Source organism: Gavialis gangeticus, unplaced genomic scaffold (assembly GCF_001723915.1).
Source record: "Gavialis gangeticus isolate Ggan-Ray unplaced genomic scaffold, GavGan_comp1, whole genome shotgun sequence".
NCBI lineage: Eukaryota > Metazoa > Chordata > Crocodylia > Gavialidae > Gavialis > Gavialis gangeticus.
In genome coordinates, this window is record NW_017729034.1 from 17,602,835 (window position 1) to 17,604,527 (window position 1,693).

General features: G+C 54.9%; 1 protein-coding gene across 2 annotated transcripts in view; it reads right to left on the minus strand.

The window, feature by feature from the left end:
• Nucleotides 1-1,693, minus strand: part of COPS7A (COP9 signalosome subunit 7A) — a 12,456-nt gene that overhangs the window by 10,725 nt on the left and 38 nt on the right. For both annotated transcript variants that reach the window (XM_019527565.1, XM_019527564.1), the window contains exon 1: nucleotides 1,464-1,693. This exon is cut by the window's right edge. In XM_019527565.1, coding sequence (XP_019383110.1) covers nucleotides 1,464-1,625 — 162 coding nt within the window. In that variant the 5' untranslated portion in view covers nucleotides 1,626-1,693. The remainder of the gene's footprint in view (nucleotides 1-1,463) is intronic.

The following is a 1,693-nucleotide window of genomic DNA, read 5'->3' on the forward strand; positions in this document are numbered from 1 at the left end:
CTCACCTCCTCCCCAAACTGTGCTGCCAGGTGCAGCAGTCTGGAAGCTGACCTTGCCTGTGAAGACTGAGGTAAAAAAGGCAATGAGCACTTCAGCCTTTTCTGCATCCTCTGTCACCAGGTTGTCTCCTGCATTCAGTAAGGGACTCACAGTTCCCCTGATCCTCCTCTTGCTACGGACATACTTGTAGAAACCCTTCTTGTTACCCTTCACGTCCCTTGTTAGCTGCAACTCCAATTGTACTTTGGCCTTCCTGGTTTCATCCCTGCATGGATATTCATGTCTCCAGGCAGAGTTCCACTGGCTCCATGGACTCATTTGAGGGCCAGTGGACACTGGCCAGTGTACTCTGCTTGGTGTCCTCCCTTGATGGACTTATTACAAACCAATGGCCCTCACTCCTGTCCCAGTTTTGTTTTTATTTGTCCCAAGTAATCAGCAATATGCTCTTAATGGCCCTCATCACCAAGGGGTGGCTTACAGCTCTCCTTGATGGGCTTTAGCCCATGTTCCAGAATAGCATATCAAAAGGCCTGTCACAGAGGAGGGGGCTTACAGTGTTTCCTTGTGGGTGTAAGCCCACACTTCTCCATGGCATAACAAATGGGCCTGCCACACAAAGAAACACTGTAAGCCCCCCTCCTCAGTGGCACAGGTCTTTTGATAAGCCATTCTGGGACATGGGCTAAAGCCCATCAAGGAGAGCTGTAAGCTATGAGAGAGTTCTTTCTGTGCTTGTTAGAATCAGAACTTCCTAGACCTTAATGCTGGAGGCTGCAAGGGATAGAGGAGAGAGGGAGAGGTGGGGGGAACACCCTGGGAATACCCAGTTTATTCCCCCTTGCAGCCTCCAGCATTAAGGTCTAGGAAGTTTGGATTCTAACAGGTGTAGAAAGAACTCTCTCACGAGGAGGGCAGTAAAGAACTGGAACAGGTCACTCAGAGAGGTTGTGGACTCCATCCTTGGAGGTTTTTAAGATCCAGCTAGACAAAGCCTTGGCTGAAACAATCTAGCTGGGGATGGTCTTGCTTTGAGCAGGGGGTTAGACTAGATGGCCTCCCAACCCCCACTTTCTATGATCCTATGACCATGACAAGAGAGAAGATTGAGAGACAGACAGTAGCAAGTACAAAGATTCATAAACATAGCATCCAGCAGGGGGGCTAGTGCACAGTGGTCCTCCCTCCCATGCCCGGGGCCATGGATTGCAATGCTTGGTTTGTAAGACCTAGGTAGACAAAGCCTTGGCTAGGATGATCTGACTTTGAGCAGGGGTTGGACTAGATGACCTCCTGAGGTCCCTTCCCACCCCCATCCTCTGTGATCCTGTACCTGGGGCCAGGAAGGCACACTGCCTGGGCACTGCGCAGGGCCAGCCCATCGGGCCCTTTCTCAAGGGGCAATCAAAGCCGTAGGGTGCAAGCTCCGGCGGGCTCCCCGGGGCCGGGAGGAGGACGCTCACCTCCCGCACGTTGGGCAGATCCAGCAGCTCCCCGAAGACGTAGATGCCGGGCGCATCCAGCACCTGGTGGATGAGGCTGGCCAGGGCGGCGCCGCGGGCGGACTTGGCTAGCAGCAGGAACTGCTCCTGGCTCTGCCCCGTCACCTTCATCTCCGCTGCCATGCTGCTCCGAGCGCCCCGCCCCGCCGCGCCGGCCCGGCCCAGGCCACGGCCGCGGCCCGTCAGCGAGC